Genomic DNA, 17,125 nt, shown 5'->3' on the forward strand with positions numbered 1-17,125 from the left:
TGATTATTATTTGATTTTCTTTTCCATTCCTCTTGCATTGAGAAAGATTGAGAAAAGGGATAGAAAAATAACATCAAATATATGGAAGTTGAACTCGGAGTATTGTTCAAGAAAACAATAACTTGTACTACTAAAGTATTAATTAATTATATAGTTGATTAATTTGAAAGTGCTATAATACTGTGATGCAATAATAATGCCTAACATTTTAACCTCATCATTTCTAAATCACTGTATTATATAAAGGATAAATTATGACTATCTCTTATTTGTTTGTACTCTGGTTATTTTCTAATTACCCAGTGCTGCATTCAGAATTCAATTATTGGATACTGAGACTGCTAAAAAAAAAAAAAAGAAAAAGAAAAATGGATGTTGAGATGGCAAAAACTGGAGGGTCGGAAAAAGAAAAGAAGTGGGGAAGATAAAGACGAATAAGGTAACAACAAATATAAAAACTCAAGAAACCATATACATAAAAATAAATGAATAATAAAAACTATGTAGAGGGTCGGTTAATGCATAATATGTTAAACTAAATTAATATTTAGTAATATTCACCCAATAGTTTAGTATTAATTAAACAAAGTTAATATTTGTTGGATCAGTTAAGAAGAAGAGAAATTGGACTTCCCATTTCATAATAATATACTAATGCTGCAGATATACAATAATGTATATTTTATTACCAAAAAATAATAATAATGTATATCTGAGCGGTACACTTAGTTATGTCCTTATTCTATAGTAAAGAATATTAACAACAATGAGGAATCCCACTTGGATAATACTAGGTTAGAAGAGTATTTATTTAAATATATGTTTATAAATCAAGGCAAACCTAGTCTATGAAAAGGCTGAAAAGAAGAAATTTACTGTAAAAAAACATTTAGTCGTAAGTATTTTTAATCTATCCAATAGAATTTATTTATAAATTTTATTAAATTGTTTAAAATACAATTATATTTTATGGAGAGTGTTTAATCGCAAAATATTCAAACATTAACAATATTTATTAAATTAAAAATTTAAAGAAAAATATGATTAAGGTTGGCATCTTAAAAGGATATTTAAATCTCTTTGTCAAATAAAATTATATTTAAAATAATTAAATAATGCGTATGTATAAATTATATTACATATGAATGACTTAAAGTTATATGTTTATATTTAAAAAAAAAAAAAATCTTTAAAGATCATATCTATATTGTTAGGTTGATATGTACTCAGCAACTTAATATTGTTTAGCCACAAGGCCCACAACTTAATATTATTTACCCAAAGTCTAATGAACTACTTAATATATATTGTTTAATACAAATTGTTTGAGGCTGAGTATAACCAACAACTTAATATTGTTTAACTGGAATCTAACAAATATTTGATGAAAAGGATATAAAAATTAGCGTAAAAGGGGTGGGAGTAAAAAAAGAAAAAAAGAAAAAGAAAAAGTCATGTGGCAAAGAATAAATACCAAAAAAAAAAAAAAGAAAAAAAAAAGTCCAGATAAACTCAAGCAATAAGTAGAGCATATAGCAAGGAAATTGCATCAACATATCACTTAAATTTATTTTAAAAAAATATCGTCATTCAAAAAAAAAAAAAAAAAAAGGCATATCAGTTAAATAAAAATATAAGAATCGCCATTAAATTTTTAGAAAAAATGAACAAGGAAAAAGAAACCACTTCTAGTTGGTTGGTAGCAATGGATACTAAACTAAAAACAAACTTGATTAAAAAACAATAAAATAATATATTGAGTAAAATAATCAGAATATGATAAAAATATTTACTTAATATATCTATAATATATATATATATATATATATATATATATATATATTTAATCCAAGTACACTTGAAAATATATCTGTAAAAAAAAATATATATATATATATATATTAGTACTTAAATATATCTATAAAGAAAGGACTTTTTATTTCTTTTTGTATATATCAGGTTCAACTTTCCTTTTTTCATATATTAGGTTTGACTCTGTTTGACTCTCATTTCCTAAACTGGAGTTTCCAAAAAACGATATATATATTACTTAGCCCAGAAGCATAATGTGTCTATATATATATATATATATATATATATATGTATGTTTACCAAATTTTATTTACTACTGTTTCCTTCTAAAAAATTTTTTATTTCCTTCTTACAACTATTACCTTCTAAAACACTTTTTATTTCCTTTTAAACTGCGGCACAAGAGAGAGTCGTGAAGCAAGGGAGTGTTTCTGTTGTGTTGGTATTGGAATCCAAGTGATGATGTTGAGCCAGAGTCCATACGACCTTGTCTATGGATCAGAGGTATTTATTTTGTGATTGTTTTCCAATGTTTGTTTTCTATCATTAATTGATCTTTTTCTTCAGGAATATCGAACTTACCCAAATTATTGTTTTTTTTTTTTTTTTTTTTTTTTTTTTTTTTGAAATTATTGATTAGGGCTTTACTGCATATTCTGATCCAACTTGTACCATACATGGTACCATTCGACCATCAACCCCCGCTGATGAAGAACAGGTTAAAAAAGCTGTGGATTTCGCACTTGAACAGTATAGCAAAAGGGTGCGTATGTAATCCCTCTGCAATTTGTCTTTCTTTTAACATTGAATATTGGGTTTTTTTTTTTTTTTTTTTTCAGCAAGTAACGACAAGTTGCTTTTTTTTATTTTTATTTTTATTTTTTGTTTTTTATGATCATGTAGGAGGGTGCGGACATTGTATCGCTTAAGAGAATTGTGAAGGTTAATTTGGAATTCCATGGAAGAACTATCGTAGTGTACTATATCACACTGGATTTGGAAACCAATTTCAGTGGAGGAGATGATGAACAAGAATCAGAACCTGCAGCTTTTTATTATGAAGCTAAGGTCTATAGATACATTCCTGATGATCTGTTTGCTCTGGATATTTTCAGACCTGCATTCTACTACCATCCACCCTATTAATTACTCTTTTTGTATTAACCATTTTTAACTACTCTTTATTATGAACTAATAAGAAGTTTTTTACCCTCTATTTCCCACACTACATTTTTTTTTTTTTTTTTTTTTTAGATATGAGTTTCTAGTTTTAGAAATTTTATATTTCTATCCTTAATGACATAATATTATTTGACAAATTTACCGTTAATTAAATGGTTTCTTGAGTAAAATTTCAAATAAGATTAAATTTGACAAAAACCTCCCTCTTTATTTTACTCTGTAAAAATACTCTTATAAACATTTTTCATCACCGAATTAGATAAGGGTTTAACTTTGGCATCTTCTCAGTATTTTAGATGTTTGTGATCATATTTATTCTCTGTTCGAAAACCAACAGTGATCATTTTTATTAATAATTGAAAATTGTAAATTTTGAGAAAGGTAAACCATACACTTGTAAATGGGAAGAATATACTCTGAAAAAAACCTTTTTTTTCCCAGTTACATTACGCACTTAATTATAATCTAATGCCTAAATTTTGAACAATGAGCTGTTTTTTTAGAATGCTTGAAGTGGACTCGATCATAACTAGATTGAATTAGCATTCTATAAAATTTCAAAAAAAAAGGGGATTTAGCCCATTGCAAGTTCTTTTTATTATTATTATTATTTTTTATTTTGATTTTGATTTTTTTTTTTTGGAGTTTTCCTTTTTCTTTTTGGTTTATCTATTATAAGTTGTTTAAATTATAAAGAAGTGAAGTTCACTATCCTATCTTTCTTTCAGAAAAAATTTCTTGTTTTACGTCCATATATAAAAAATAATAATAATAATAATAATAAAAGAGAATTTTTTAAGCCTGTGTTTTGCAATGAAAATGAGCAACAATTATGTTGACAGATTCCATGACCAATTACATATAGTTTTTTTTTTTTTTTTTTTTTTGGGTCATAGACGAATTAAGTAGTTGATCCATATTAACGTGATATCATATTGATGCAATAATTTATAACTTTTTAACCTTGAATTTTTTTAATCGCTATAAAATATTAAGAATAAATTAATGATCTATATATCTCGCAATATCCAAAATAAAAAAAAAAAATTTTTTGGCATATCTCTGATTGTCTGTACCTATTTTCTAATCACCCAGAGCGGCATTTCTTATTCAATTGGATATTAGGATGGCTAATACAAAACAAATCCAAAAAATAATAGACACTCAGATGACACAAATTGGAGGATTGAGGATTGGCACAGGAAGGGAACAAGATAAAAACTGCGAGCATCATCAATAATAAATATAGATTGCCGTTTATATAATATAAAAATTGATATTATTTAAAATTATCTATCACTAATATACAATTAATTTTAAAATTGTTCTCGTATTGTAATGTGTATAAAAATTATATATGCTATTAATTAATTAAATTGTTTAATTTTTTTTTCAACGATTTAACTTTCTAAGAAAAATTTTATTTTTTAGAAAAATTTTAAAATATGTAATACAACCTTCAAAACTAAAAGACCATCTAGGCATTGTTATTATTATTATTATTTTTACTATGTCAACTTGACATGAAGGTATTTAGACATATTCATTGAAGAGAATTTTTTTTTTTTAATAGTTATTTATTTTTTTGACGTAGTAAAAAAAATCTAATAATAAATAAAGTCATTTGATATGTTTTACGGAAGCAACAAATTGAAAAATGATAACACTATATTTGGTAAATGTAACTATCATATATATATATATATATATATATATATAGAGTAAAAATAAATATATGTTTTTGAAAATGATATTTGAATAATATTTGAATTCTGAATGCAGCATTGAGTTATTAGAAAATAGCCATGGTACAAACAAATTAGAGATATGTCATAATTTATCCATAATTTATTCTTAATGTAATATAGTGATTTAGAAATGGCGAGGTTAAATGTTTTGCATTATTGCATCGCAGTATTATAGCACTTCAAATTGATCAACTCTATAATTAGTTGACATTTCAGTGATAAAACAAGTAAGTTATTGTTTTCTCACCGACTTCAACTTCAATATATTTTATTCTATTTTATTTTGATCCTTTTTTCTCAATCTCTCTCAACGCAAGAGAAATGGAAAAGAAAATCAAATAATAATCAAATTAAGCAGGAATTTCAAATAAAAAGGGAAAAGATAACTAGATCTTTCCTTTTCTTTCCTCCATTTTCTCAGCAATCAAATAAACAAAGAATTACAGAAAGAAAAAAAAATCGAAGAAAAGGAGATCGAAACTAACCTCCAGAACTGTTGTGGTTCTCTGACCACTTGAGAGAAGAAATATGAGAAGAAAAATAAAAAGAATTATATTACTCTTTTAGAAATAGAATACAAAAATAAAAACTTCTCTCATGGAGGATTCTCACGTGGAATCTCTCTCTACACTCTCAAATTCTCTCTGGAATTGCTCACTCTTCTCTCAAGCTCTCTCTGGAACTTAAACACTCTCTCTCTCGGAGTTTTCTCTCAATATTCCTCACTTGGGATAATATTGAGCTTGCTCACTTGGCTTAGCTTGCATACAACGGGATGGAGCCTATTTATAGGCTTACAAGGTCGGTTGCATGGCCACAATCTTCAACAGCCTCTACAGAGCCCACAATTGTTGAACAATCCATTTTCGGTGCAGCAATGGCCATTGTCAAAAATGGTGGCTGTCGGTGCAGTGGTGTCAAAAATGATGGCTGTGCAGTCTTCACACTGTCGGTGCAGTGGTGGTGCGGCTGGACTTCACAATTCTCCCCCTCCAGCCGCATTTAAACTGATGGTCATCTGCCATCTATTCCAGCTATGTCTCTGCATAGCTTCAGCTTCTCTTGAGCAACAACTTTTGTTAGCATATCTGCTGGATTCTCTTTTGTGTGGATCTTCATCAGTTTCAGCAACTGTTGATCTATTACTTCGCGTATCCAATGATAGCGGATGTCAATGTGCTTTGTACTGGAATGATACATTGAGTTTTTGCTCAAATCCATGGCACTTTGGTTATCACAATGTATCTTGTAGTCTTCTTGCTTGATGCCCAATTCTGTGAGAAAACGCTTTAACCACAACATTTCCTTACCCGCTTCCGCTGCGGCAATGTACTCTGCTTCAGTAGTGGATAAAGCAACACACTTCTGCAATCTTGACTGCCATGACACAGCTCCCCCTGCAAAAGTGTAGAGATAACCTGATGTAGACTTTCTATTATCAGGGTTTCTGGCCATATCTGCATCTGTATAGCCTTCTAAGATTGGATCACCTCCCCCGTAGCACAAGCACAGCTTCGATGTACCTTTAAGATACCTGAGAATCCATTTGACTGCTTCCCAGTGTTTCTTTCCAGGATTTGAAAGAAATCTGCTCACAACACCTACTGCATGAGCAATGTCTGGTCTGGTACACACCATTGCATACATCAGACTTCCTACCGCTGAAGAATATGGTACTGAAGCCATCTCCTCTATCTCTTCTTTGGATGAGGGGCACAATCTCTTACTCAACTTGAAATGATTTGCAAGTGGAATGCTGACCGGTTTGGCTTTATCCATGTTGAATCTCTTTATCACCCGTTCAACATACTTCTCTTGAGATAGCCATAACCTTCTATTTTTCCTGTCTCGGATTATTTGCATTCCCAAAATTTGTTGAGCTGGTTCTAAGTCTTTCATATCAAAGGACTTGGATAATTCTTTCTTCAGCTGACTAATCTTCATTGCATCTTGTCCAACGATCAACATGTCATCCACATATAGCAAAAGTGCAATGAAGTTTCCACCTGAAAATTTTTGAATATAAACACACTGGTCTGCTGCAGTCCTTTTATAGCCTTGACTCACCATAAGCGAGTCAAACTTCTTGTACCATTGTTTTGGTGCTTGCTTGAGGCCATACAAGCTCTTCTTTAGCTTGCATACGAGGTTTTTTTTCCCTGAAACCTCAAATCCTTCTGGCTGCTCCATGTAGATTTCTTCATGTAAATCACCGTGAAGAAATGCTGTCTTCACATCCATCTGTTCAAGCTCTAGGTTTAGACTTGCTACTAAACCAAAAATGACTCGAATTGAAGTCATTTTTACCACTGGTGAAAAAATCTCATCAAAGTCAATTCTTTTCTTCTGAAGAAATCCTTTGACCACCAATCGGGCTTTGTGTTTCACCACCTTTCCGCTGCCATCTTTCTTGAGCTTGAACACCCATTTATTCTTTAGTGCCTTCTTTCCTGTTGGAAGCTCAACCAACTCATAAGTATGATTTTTCTACAAGGATTCCATCTCATCTTGCATTGCTTGCAGCCACTTTTCCTTCTCTTGATGAGAAACAGCTTCCTGGAAACTCTCTGGCTCCCCCTCTTCAGTAAGCAGAATATACTCAGATTCTAGAAATCTCTTTGATGGAATTCGGCCTCGCTCAGATCTCCGAACTTGTAAACCACTGGTTTCAGGAGGTGTACCATCATCTGACCGCTGTGATGGCCCTGCAGCTGCTTGAGAGGATTGAGTCTCCCCCTGCTCAATATCCAATTCTTCCTCTTGGTCTGCTTCTGGTATATCTTCATGCACCTCATTATCTTCTGTGGCTATTTGTGCTGGTGCTGGATTAGGACAAAAATTCTCGGCACTAGAACTACAATTAGAAGACATTCTGGGCTTTTCAATGTTTTCCATTTTCTGGTTTTCATGGAATACTACATCCCTGCTTCTAATAACCTTCTTTGTTTTCGGGTCCCATAACCTGTATCCGAATTCTTCATCTCCATATCCTATAAAGATGCATGGAGTAGATCTTGCATCGAGCTTCTGTCTAAGTTCCTTGGATACATGTACATAAGCTAAACAACCAAACACTCTTAATGAGAGTAGGAGGGAATCTTACCCGACCACATTTTCTCCAGAATTTCAAAATTCAACGGTACTGACGGTGATCTGTTGATTAAATAGCAGGCGGCACGAACAGCTTTTCCCGAGGATGGCTTTGGCAGCTTAGCCATACTGATCATACTTCTGACCTTTTTCATAATGGTTCGGTTCATTCTTTCGGCTATTCCATTATGTTATGGGGTGCGAAGGACCATCTTCTCATGTCGAATGCCGTGTCTTCTGCAATAGGCATCGAACTCCTTGGAAGTATACTCCCCTCCATTATCTGAGCGGAGACATTTCAGCTTCTTTCCTGTTTCACGCTCTACCATGGTATGAAACAGTTTGAAGTAATCCAATACCTGATCCTTTGTTTTCAAGAAATATACCCACACCTTCCGAGAAGCATCATCAATGAAGGTCAGGAAATACTTGTTGCCACATAATGATTCCACCTCCATGGGACCACAAACATCAGAGTGCACCAGACTAAGCAACTTTGATCTTCTCAATGCACAAGAACTGAAGGAGTCTCTGCTCTCTCAACAACTTTCTGCAGTTCTTCTTCATGTGACCCTCCAGGGTACAATGATAGCACTTATATGATGATTTTATACCGTCTGTAGATCTGCCTCTGCTCTTGCTCCTGCCTCTCCCCCTATCTCGACTACCTCTTTGCTGTCTTCCTCTCTCTGTGACGAGGGCATGTGACTGATCCATGCCAATGTCCTTTCTCCTGGCCTCTTCATTAAATAGGGCACCCTTAACCATAGACATAGTAAGTTTGCCATTCGGGGCCGAATTGCTGAGAGAGACTACCAATGTCTCCCAACTGTCTGGAAGAGAGCTTAGAAGTAGGAGGGCTTGTTCCCCTAGTTGATAATCCACAGCAGATAGTTGATTTACCAAACTCTGAAACTCACTGGTATGCTCGGCTACAGAAGTTCCATTCTGTAATTTTAAATTTACCAATCGCTTAAGCAACAGGGCTTTATTCCGAGCAGTCTTGGCCTGGTACATGTCCTCCAATTTTGTCCAGAGGGCATATGCATCCGTTTCCTTCGCTACATGATGGAAGACACTGTGATCGATCCATTGCCTGATTTGACCGATCGTTTTCTTGTTTAATTTCTTCCATTCTGCTACTTTGCTGGGATCGGGGTTTTCTCCTTTAGCTTCTATAGGATCAAACAGATCCTTACAATTGAGGAGATCTTCCATCCAAGGTCTCCAAAGTGTATAATTTGTGGCAGTGAGCTTAACCATAGCTCCCGAAGATGATTCTTCCATTGACATTATGGCTTGACCAAAAATGGAGCTGAATTTGGCAAAACGGAGTTAACCGTTGCGTCCGGAACGGCCGAAAATGGTGAACTTGACTCTTCCGGGGTCAAAATATAATTACCAGAAATTTTAGGGCAAAACTGTAATTTCATAACATTTCTGGGTCAACCTGCAAATATAGAAACTTCATGGGTCAATCTGTAATTTCCAATAGTTCAGGGGCTGTTCCGTAATTTCAGAAAATATTGATGCCGTGGCAGATTGTGCTGACGTGTCAACACGTGGCATATGACGTGGCTGACGACGTGTCGGCTGGCGTGGCAGATGACGTGGCAGGGTGCGCTGACGTGTCTGCCGACGTGGTCGTCTTCAACCTCCAGACTGCGCGTGCGGCGCGTGAGGCGCGTGACTTGTTGCAGAAAACTTCAGGCGGCGCGTGCGGGCGCGTGAGACGGTGTCTTTCTCTCCGGAAAACTTGTGTGTTCTCGTCTCGTCGACTACTTTCACCTGGTATTGTCAAATTAATTATTTGAGCAACTTTTTGAAACACCAACCTGAAGAACAGTGGCTCTGTTTCTTCAAATTTTGAACCCAAGCTCTCGACCTGGATCTCTGATACCACTTGTTGTGGTTCTCTGACCACTTGAGAGAAGAAATATGAGAAGAAAAATAAAAAGAATTCTATTACTCTTTTAGAAATAGAATACAAAAATAAAAACTTTTCTCATGGAGGATTCTCACGTGGAACCTTTCTCTACACTCTCAAATTCTCTCCAGCCGTACCACCACTGCACCGACAGTGTGAAGACTGCACAGCCATCATTTTTGACACCACTGCACCGACAACCACCATTTTTGACAATGACCATTGCTGCACCGAAAATGGATTGTTCAACAATTGTGGGCTCTGCAGAGGCTGTTGAAGATTGTGGCCATGCAACCGACCTTGTAAGCCTATAAATAGGCTCCATCCCGTTGTATGCAAGTTAAGCCAAGTGAGCAAGCTCAATATTATCCCAAGTGAGGAATATTGAGAGAAAACTCCGAGAGAGAGAGTGTTTAAGTTCCAGAGAGAGCTTGAGAGAAGAGTGAGCAATTCCAGAGAGAATTTGAGAGTGCAGGGAGAGATTCCACGTGAGAATCCAAGAGAGAAGTTTTTGTATTTTTGTATTCTATTTCCAAGAGAGTAATAGAATTCTTTTATTTTTCTTCTCATATTTCTTCTCTAAAGTGGTCAGAGAACCACAACAAGTGGTATCAGAGCTCCAGGTCGAGAGCTTGGGTTCAAAATTTGAAGAAACAGAGCCACTGTTCTTCAGGTTGGTGTTTCGAAAAGTTGTTCAAATAATTAATTTGACAATACCAGGTGAAAGTAGTCGACGAGACGAGAACACACAAGTTTTTGGAGAGAAAGACACTGTCTCACGCGCCCGCACGCGCCGCCTGAAGTTTTCTGCAACAAGTCACGCGCCGTCCGGAGGTTGAAGACGACCACGTCAGCAGACACGTCAGCGCACCCTGCCACGTCATCTGCCACGCCAGCCGACACGTCATCTGCCACGTGTTGACACATCAGCACAATCTGCCACGTCATCAGAAGTTTCTGAAATTACGGAACAGCCTTTAAACTATTTAAAATTACAGATTGACCCCTGTAGTTTCTGTATTTGCAGGTTGACCCAGAAATTTTGTGAAATTACAATTTTGCCCTAAAATTTCTGATAATTATATTTTGACCCCAGAAGAGTCAAGTCCACCATTTTCGGCCGCTCCGGACGCAACGGTTAACTCCGTTTTGCCAAATTCAGCTTCATTTTTGGTTAAGCCATAATGTTAATGGAAGAATCATCTTCGAGAGCTATGGTTAAGCTCACTGCCACAAATTATACACTTTGAAGACCTCGGATGGAAGATCTCCTCAATTGTAAAGATCTGTTTGATCCTATAGAAGCTAAAGGAGAAAACCCCGATCCCAGCAAAGTAGCAGAATGGAAGAAATTAAACAAGAAAACGATCAGTCAAATCAGGCAATGGATCGATCACAGTATCTTCCATCATGTAGCGAAGGAAACGGATGCATATGACCTCTGGAAAAAATTGGAGGACATGTACCAGGCCAAGACTGCTCGGAACAAAGCCCTGTTGCTTAAGCGATTGGTAAATTTAAAATTACAGAGTGGAACTTCTGTAGCCGAGCATACCAGTGAGTTCCAGAGCTTGGTAAATCAACTATCTGCTGTGGATTATCAACTAGGAGATGAGGATCAGCCCTCCTACTTCTAAGCTCTCTTCCAGACAGTTGGGAGACATTGGTAGTCTCTCTCAGCAATTCGGCCCTGAATGGCAAACTTACTATGTCTATGGTTAAGGATGCCCTATTTAATGAAGAGGCAGGAGAAAGGACATTGGCATGGATCATTCACATGCCCTAGTCACAGAGAGAGGAAGACAGCAAAGAGGTGGTTAAGATAGGGGGAGAGGCAGGAGCAAGAGCAGAGGCAGATCTATAGACGGCAGAAAATCATCATATAAGTGCTATCATTGTGCCCTGGAGGGTCACATGAAGAAGAACTGCAGAAAGTTGTTGAGAGAGCAGAGACTCCAAGGTAATCAGCCGAAGAAGGATGGAGAGACACTAGCCACTGTTACAGGAGAAGTGACGCTCTGCTCCACCGAAGAAGAGACATGCCTTCATATATCAACCCAAGATGTTGAGTGGGTAGTCGATACTGCAACATCCTACCATGTCACTCCACACAGAGATTTCTTTAAAACGTACAAAGCAGGAGACTTTGGTACGGTAAAGATGGGAAATTCCAGTTTTGCAAAGATTATGGGAACTGGTGATATTCAGGTAAAAACGAATGTTGGTTGTACAATCACTTTGAAGGATGTCCGTCATGTTCCAGATCTTCGGCTTAATCTACTTTCGGGAGCAGCCTTAGACAAGCAAGGCTATAACAACTACTTCAGCAAAGGCACATGGAAAATGACGAAAGGTGCCATAGTTGTCGCCCGAGGACATATTTGTGGAACGTTGTACAAGACTCATGTGAAGATATATGCAGATAGCCTCAATATTGCAGAAGGAGAGGCATCTCAAAATCTATGGCACCAGAGACTCGGTCACATGAGTGAAAAAGGATTGTCCACTTTGGTAAGGAAGAAGCTTATCACTGTTTGCAAGGATGCTGCGCTAGATCTTTATAGTCACTGCTTATTTGGTAAGCAACATAGAGTCTCCTTCAGTTCCTCTGCATCGAGAAGATCAGAGTTGCTTAGTCTGGTGCACTCTGATGTTTGTGGTCCCATGGAGGTGGAATCATTAGGTGGCAACAAGTATTTTCTGACCTTCATTGATGATGCTTCTCGGAAGGTGGGGGTATATTTCTTGAAAACAAAGGACCAGGTATTGGATTACTTCAAACTGTTTCATACCATGGTAGAGCGTGAAACAGGAAAGAAGCTGAAATGTCTCCGCTCAGATAATGGAGGCGAATATACTTCCAAGGAGTTCGATGCCTACTGCAGAAGACACGGCATTCGACATGAGAAGACGGTCCCTCGCACCCCACAACATAATGGAATAGCCGAAACAATGAACCGAACCATTATGGAAAAGGTCAGAAGTATGATCAGTATGGCTAAGCTGCCAAAGCCATTCTGGGGAGAAGCTGTTCATGCCGCCTGCTATTTAATCAGCAGATCACCGTCAGTACCGTTGAATTTTGAAATTCCGAAAAAAATGTGGTCAAATAAGATTCCCTCCTACTCTCATTTAAGAGTGTTTGGTTGTTTAGCTTATGTACATGTATCCAAGGAGCTCAGACAGAAGCTCGATGTAAGATCTACTCCATGCATCTTTATAGGATATGGAGATGAAGAATTCGGATACAGGTTATGGGACCCGAAAACAAAGAAGGTTATTAGAAGCAGGGATGTAGTATTCCATGAAAACCAGAAAATGGAATACATTGAAAAGCCCAGAATGTCTCCTAATTGTAGTTCTAGTGCCGAGAATTTTTGTCCTAATCCAGCACCAGCACAAATAGCCACAGAGGATAATGAGGTGCATGAAGATATACCAGAAGCAGACCAGGAGGAAGAAGGGGATATTAAGTAGGGGGAGACTCAATCCTCTCAAGCAGCTGCAGGGCCATCACAGCGGTCAGATGATGGTACATCTCCTGAAACCAGTGGTTTACAAGTTCGGAGATCTGAGCGAGACCAAATTCCATCAAAAAGATTTTCAGAATCTGAGTATATTCTGCTTACTGAAGAAGGAGAGCCAGAGAGTTTCTAGGAAGCTGTTTCTAATCAAGAGAAGGAAAAGTGGCTACAAGTAATGCAAGATGAGATGGAATCCTTGCAGAAAAATCATACTTATGAGTTGGTTGAGCTTCCAACAGGAAAGAAGGAACTAAAGAATAAATGGGTGTTCAAGCTCAAGAAAGATGGCAACGGAAAGGTGGTGAAACACAAAGCCCGATTGGTGGTCAAAAGATTTCTTCAGAAGAAAGGAATTGACTTTGATGAGATTTTTTCACCAGTGGTAAAAATGACTTCAATTCGAGTCATTTTTGGTTTAGTAGCAAGTCTAAACCTAGAGCTTAAACAGATGGATGTGAAGACAGCATTTCTTCACGGTGATTTACATGAAGAAATCTACATGGAACAGCCAGAAGGATTTGAGGTTTCAGGGAAAGAAAACCTCGTATGCAAGCTAAAGAAGAGCTTGTATGGCCTCAAGTAAGAACCAAGACAATGGTACAAGAAGTTTGACTCGCTTATGGTGAGTCAAGGCTATAAAAGGACTGCAGCAGACCAGTGTGTTTATATTCAAAAATTTTCAGGTGGAAACTTCATTGCACTTTTATTATATGTGGACGACATGTTGATCGTTGGACAAGATGCAATGAAGATTAGTCAGCTGAAGAAAGAATTATCTAAATCCTTTGATATGAAAGACTTAGGACCAGCTCAACAAATTTTGGGAATGCAAATAATCCGAGACAGGAAGAATAGAAGGTTATGGCTATCTCAAGAGAAGTATGTTGAACGGATGATAAAGAGATTCAACATGGATAAAGTCAAACCGATCAGCATTCCACTTGCAAATCATTTCAAGTTGAGTAAGAGATTGTGCCCCTCATCCAAAGAAGAGATAGAGGAGATGGCTTCAGTACCATATTCTTCAGCGGTAGGAAGTCTGATGTATGCAATGGGGTGTACCAGACCAGACATTGCTCATGCAGTAGGTGTTGTGAGCAGATTTCTTTCAAATCCTGGAAAGAAACACTAGAAAGCAGTCAAATGGATTCTCAGGTATCTTAAAGGTACATCGAAGCTGTGCTTGTGCTACGGGGGAGGTGATCCAATCTTAGAAGGCTATACAGATGCAGATATGGCCGGAGACCATGATAATAGAAAGTCTATATCAGGTTATCTCTACACTTTTGCGGGGGGAACTGTGTCATGGCAGTCAAGATTGCAGAAGTGTGTTGCTTTATCCACTACTGAAGCAGAGTACATTGCCGCAGCGGAAGCGGGTAAGAAAATGTTGTGGTTAAAGCGTTTTCTCACAGAATTGGGCATCAAGTAAGAAGACTACAAGATACATTGTGATAACCAAAGTGTCATGGATTTGAGCAAAAACTCAATGTATCATTCCCGTACAAAGCACATTGACATCCGCTATCATTGGATACGCGAAGTAATAGATCAACAGTTGCTGAAACTGATGAAGATCCACACAAAAGAGAATCCAGCAGATATGCTAACAAAAGTTGTTGCTCAAGAGAAGCTGAAGCTATGCAGAGACATAGCTGGAATAGCTGGCAGATGACCATCAGTTTAAATGCGGCTGGAGGGGGAGAATTGTGAAGTCCAGCCGCACCACCACTACACCGACAGTGTGAAGACTGCACAGCCATAAGTTTTGACACCACTGCACCGACAGCCACCATTTTTGACAATGACCATTGCTGCACCGAAAATGGATTGTTCAACAATTGTGGGCTCTGCAAAGGCTGTTGAAGATTGTGGTCATGCAACCGACCTTGTAAGCCTATAAATAGGCTCCATCCCGTTGTATGCAAGCTAAGCCAAGTGAGCAAGCTCAATATTATCCCAAGTGAGGAATATTAAGAGAAAACTCCGAGAGAGAGAGTGTTTAAGTTCCAGAGAGAGCTTGAGAGAAGAGTGAGCAATTCCAGAGAGAATTTGAGAGTGTAGGGGGAGATTCCACGTGAGAATCCAAGAGAGAAGTTTTTGTATTTTTGTATTCTATTTCCAAGAGAGTAATAGAATTCTTTTATTTTTCTTCTTATATTTCTTCTCTAAAGTGGTCAGAGAACCTTCAACTTGACATGAAGGTATTTAGACATATTCATTGAAGAGAAATTTTTTTTTTTAAATAGTTATTTATTTTTTTGACGTAGTAAAAAAAATCTAATAATAAATAAAGTCATTTGATATGTTTTACGGAAGCAACAAATTGAAAAATGATAACACTATATTTGGTAAATGTAACTATCATATATATATATATATATATATATAGAGTAAAAATAAATATATGTTTTTGAAAATGATATTTGAATAATATTTGAATTCTGAATGCAGCATTGAGTTATTAGAAAATAGCCATGGTACAAACAAATTAGAGATATGTCATAATTTATCCATAATTTATTCTTAATGTAATATAGTGATTTAGAAATGGCGAGGTTAAATGTTTTGCATTATTGCATCGCAGTATTATAGCACTTCAAATTGATCAACTCTATAATTAGTTGACATTTCAGTGATAAAACAAGTAAGTTATTGTTTTCTCACCGACTTCAACTTCAATATATTTTATTCTATTTTATTTTGATCCTTTTTTCTCAATCTCTCTCAACGCAAAAGAAATGGAAAAGAAAATCAAATAATAACTAAATTAAGCAGGAATTTCAAATAAAAAGGGAAAAGATAACTAGATCTTTCCTTTTCTTTCCTCCATTTTCTCAGCAATCAAATAAACAAAGAATTACAGAAAGAAAAATAAATCGAAGAAAAGGAGATCGAAACTAACCTCCAGAACTTGACGGTGGTAAACGAATTGATCAGCGCATGGAGGTATCCAAGCAGCTTGCCAGGACTAGGCAGAGGGGAATGATGGCATTGGCACTTGCTAGTGTTTGAATAACTATCTTTACATAAAGGTGTATCTTCCCATCGTCCCAATCATATACTTCCCTGCAAACAAATATATTTCCATTATAACACTAGAATCAGTAAAAGCCGTGTAATTTCAAATATTTACTACATATCCATTATAAACTCCATTTGCAACTTTTCAAACTTGAGCAGAACATGCACGCATGCTCTATGTCAATGAACAACTTGGTGGCCTACATTGCCAAAGACAAATTTCTAGAACCAGGGACATATTCTTATATATTGGAAACAAAATTTTAGCAGCTTTCCATACATGTTAATTCCATGTGTTTTTATTTATTCAGGACAAAACACAAATAGTTACCCAAAGTATAAAACAAAATCCAAATAGTGATCGATTTAGTATTGTTGTATCATTACTGGTGTATATATAACATGAACTGCAAGTGTAGAAGGCTAATCATAATTGTTCCTAGAAATACCCTCAATCCAGATGGCAAAAGGATCATATGTGCCAGAAAGTTGCAAAAATCTCCAGAATTCATTCATTATTAGTCAAAGGATTGTTTTAGTGATTGTTTCAGAAAATTAATTTTCCTGTTGACTACAATAACGTAACAAAAAACAATTATAATAAGTTGTTGACCTGTTTGGGCATACCATGTAGCGAACAATATTTCTGGACCCAGTAAACCATTCTTAGTAAGTTTCTTAAAAACGAATTAGTTGCTAAATAAAAGAACCGTAAGAGATCTTTAAAAGCAGGACGATGAGCAGCATCTCATACATACAGCATCCTGATCAGCAAGGAACCACTTTAGCTCTAGACAAAGTAACACATACATCTTGTC

The 17,125-nt window shown here is 36.2% G+C and overlaps 1 protein-coding gene across 1 annotated transcript; it reads left to right on the plus strand.

The window, feature by feature from the left end:
* The first annotated feature begins 2,097 nt into the window (after positions 1-2,097).
* Positions 2,098-3,035, plus strand: LOC112492302 (uncharacterized). Its single transcript, XM_025075536.3, has 3 exons — positions 2,098-2,316; positions 2,453-2,575; positions 2,716-3,035. The coding sequence occupies exons 1-3, from the start codon at positions 2,272-2,274 to the stop codon at positions 2,956-2,958; spliced, it is 411 nt and encodes a 136-aa protein (XP_024931304.3). The 5' UTR covers positions 2,098-2,271; the 3' UTR covers positions 2,959-3,035.
* The last annotated feature ends 14,090 nt before the right edge of the window (positions 3,036-17,125 follow it).

Source organism: Ziziphus jujuba, chromosome 3 (assembly GCF_031755915.1).
Source record: "Ziziphus jujuba cultivar Dongzao chromosome 3, ASM3175591v1".
Classification (NCBI taxonomy): domain Eukaryota; kingdom Viridiplantae; phylum Streptophyta; class Magnoliopsida; order Rosales; family Rhamnaceae; genus Ziziphus; species Ziziphus jujuba.